The sequence below is a fragment of the Myripristis murdjan genome, chromosome 24, assembly GCF_902150065.1.
Source record: "Myripristis murdjan chromosome 24, fMyrMur1.1, whole genome shotgun sequence".
NCBI classification, from domain to species: Eukaryota; Metazoa; Chordata; class Actinopteri; order Holocentriformes; family Holocentridae; genus Myripristis; species Myripristis murdjan.
The window spans coordinates 30,011,253-30,014,486 of NC_044003.1; the positions used below are offsets into that span (position 1 = coordinate 30,011,253).

Consider the following 3,234-nt stretch of genomic DNA (forward strand, 5'->3'; position numbering starts at 1 on the left):
AATCTAAACTCTTTCGGAATAATATTAATAATAATAATTTATTATTTTTTTTTTCCTCTGTAACGTCGTCAAGGGGGACAAACAAATCTTAAATCCTGAAGTGCCAATCTTTTAGCAAGCAATGATGACAAATAAGAATAAGAATAATAATAATAGTCATAATCATGAACAACAGGAATATCAATAATAATAATCATCATCAAAATAATAATGTACACCCGATAAACACGACGCCCTACTCGCAGGGAAAACACACTTCAAAACAGAGTAGAGCTCAGTAGCTAATGGAAACCAGTCCTAGTCCCAGAGACAAGTCCAGTCCAAAACCTCAGTGTGTGTGCATGTGTGTGTGTGTGTGTGTGTGTGTGTGTGGCTGTCCTCTCTGGGACATCTTCAGTAGCACAGTCTATGGGGCGCCCGCTGGGACAGTTCATTGAGGAGGGGCGCCCAGCCTACGCTCTTAGCAGTGTACAAATCCTTCCACACCGTGAGGACTTAGTGTTGATGACTGAACGGGGGGGGGGGTGAATGGATGAGGGCTCACACAGCACCACCCCTCCCCTCCCCCGAAAAAAAAACAAACAAACAAACAAACAAACAAAAAAATATATAATAAAACACCCAATAAGGTTCAGAGTCTCTTCAGATCAGAATCATAGAAAACAAAAAAAACAAAAGAAAGAATAATCGTGGTGATAATCATCATAGTAATAATAACAACACAATAGCTAGGTCGTGTAGGAACTCGGCCACGGGGGGCTTCAGATCGGGAATGCTACTTCATCACTTTCATACATTAAAAAAAACAAACAAACAAACAAAACAAAACAAAAAAAAAAACAGGAAATCAAGAGGAGGGGAAATGGGGGGGAAAGAGAGAATATCGTTGTGAAATTCTAGGAAATGAGAGAAAAAAAGCACAAAGCGTCAAGCAAAGAGGAGGAAGTGAGGTGGTGGGGTGGGGGTCGGGGGGGTCGGGGGTTGGGGGGCGGGGTTACTCGTGTAGAAGCTCTTGGAGACAGTTGGGGGACTTGAAGATCTCGGGGACCTCGCTGTCCAGCTTGCAGATGACCTTGTAGATGGCCTTCTTCCAGGACGGGTCCACGTCTTTGCCGGCGACGATGGCGTTGAAGAACTCCCGCAGCGTGATCTGAGCCACCTCCAGGAAGCGATCAGGGACCTTCACACACACACACACACACACACACACACACACACACACAGGAAGGGCGGATGAGTTATTCAGCTGCACAAGAACCAACACCTTTTTCCATCCTCATGATTTGTAAAGACACTTTTTTTTTTCTTTCAGGTTCATCTGTGACCCCCCCTTTTAATTTGGCACGTGGTCCTTTGGCTCTTCATTTAGAAAACACACTCAAGTGACCTTTCAAATATGTCATGTTAAGACGGGACATGGGGGCTTTTATTTTTGTAAATGTTTTTGTAAATCTCCCGGAGCAGCAGGTCAACATCACAGACCCAGCACGTTAAAGTAGTTTGATGAGGACTGTTTAGACTCAACCGATGAACAGCTGTAGAACGGGCATGGCATTTGATGGTTGAGTCTACTTGGTTCTCATCGTTGGCCTGCTTCGCCTATAAACACAAAAAGTCCTTCATTCTATTGACTCTGCATTTCACTCATTGTAGTCCATTTTTGACATTTAGTTTCCGTCTATACAGACGTGTTAACGAACAAAATGTCATTTTTTCCCCCTTTCATGAAGACTTTAACTCTCTGAAACCCGTGTTTTGTTTAACCCTCCAAGCAACATTTACCAAAAAAAAAAAAAAAAAAAAAAAAAAATCACTACTTCGGCCTCAGCTTTTTTTTCTTTTTCTTTTTCTTTTTCTTTTTTTTTGTTAAAAGGTTCACTGTTAAAAAAAAAAAAAAAAAAATCACTACTTTGGCCTCAGCATTTTTTTCTTTTTCTTTCTTTTTTTTTTTGTTAAAAGGTTCACTGTTTAAAAAAAAAATCACTACTTTGGCCTCAGCAATTTTTTTCTTTTTCTTTTTCTTTTTCTTTTTCTTTTTTTTGTTAAAAGGTTTTTTTGTTAAAAGGTTCATTGTAAAAAAAAAAAAAAAAAAAAAAACACGGGACAAAAATATGAAAAAGGAAAACATAAAAGAAAATATGAAGAAAATAGAAAAGAAAATATTACTTTCATTTTATAGGGTTTTTTTTTTTTTCATTTATTTGCAAGAAATAAAAAAATGCGTCTTTCTTAGCTGAAGCAGTGATTTTTTTTTTTTTTAAATATTTGACAAAACAGGGAATGTTATTCAGAGGGTGAAATAAAAACCAGAGCCCCCCCCACCCCGCCCCCCATCCCTCCATGGGCTCCAGAGGCTTAAACCATGTATCTTAAAGCACAAACCCTGTGTGTCCTTAAAAGTAAAGGCAAGCAGCAGCCTGAGAAAAACAAAACAAAATAAAAACCCAAAAAGAAATCCCTTCTTGTGAGAGCTCAGGTGTCTCACACCCAGTGACGTCTTTATGAGTCCGCTGTAAATCTGCGAGCGGGACGGGAGCGGCGGGCCGAGCGGCGGAGCGGCGGAGCGGCGCTGGCGAAAAGAGGAAGTACTAAATGCTTTGGGAACGGGGCGACACGCCGCCTCTTTAGTGTCCCTGACAGCAGCGCTCACCGACACCATGGAGATGATTAGTCTGGCAAAGATCTGTGACACCTTCCCCCGAGCCAACACTCTGTCACACACACACACACACACACACACACACACGCATGCGTGAGCGCACACACCGGCACACACACCTCCTTGAGCCAAGGAGATGACACATCCTGTACTGTGACAGAGCTCGACACAAATGCTTGCTGCACACACACACACACACACACACACACACACACACACACATTGGCTGCCCGGGTGTATTTGGCTGAGTCTCTCTCCCGCTCTCCTCCACTCAAAGCTCCGGGGCGACGCAGCCTTCAGGGGTCACCTGCTTGGATAATGCTGACTGTCGCCCTGCCCGCCTCCCTGGACTCACACACTCGCACACACACACACACTCGCACACACACACACGCACATATACAGCAGCAGCAGCTTGCCCAAACGCCTGACAGTGCGCACTCCGCTCCTCTCCTCCAGTGTCCTGCAGATACTCATCAGGAGTGTCAGGACACAGCAAGGTTAGCGGCCAGTGGAACACACACACACACACACACACACACATCCTCTCTCTCTCACACACACACACAAGCCTG

The 3,234-nt window shown here is 43.5% G+C and overlaps 1 protein-coding gene across 2 annotated transcripts in view; it reads right to left on the bottom strand.

Annotated features, from left to right (window-relative positions):
* Nucleotides 1-870: 870 nt before the first annotated feature.
* The window catches only part of LOC115356187 (prospero homeobox protein 1), a 43,101-nt gene continuing 40,737 nt past the window's right edge, over nt 871-3,234 (bottom strand). For both annotated transcript variants that reach the window (XM_030047251.1, XM_030047250.1), the window contains exon 5: nt 871-1,180. In XM_030047251.1, coding sequence (XP_029903111.1) covers nt 995-1,180 — 186 coding nt within the window. In that variant the 3' untranslated portion in view covers nt 871-994. The remainder of the gene's footprint in view (nt 1,181-3,234) is intronic.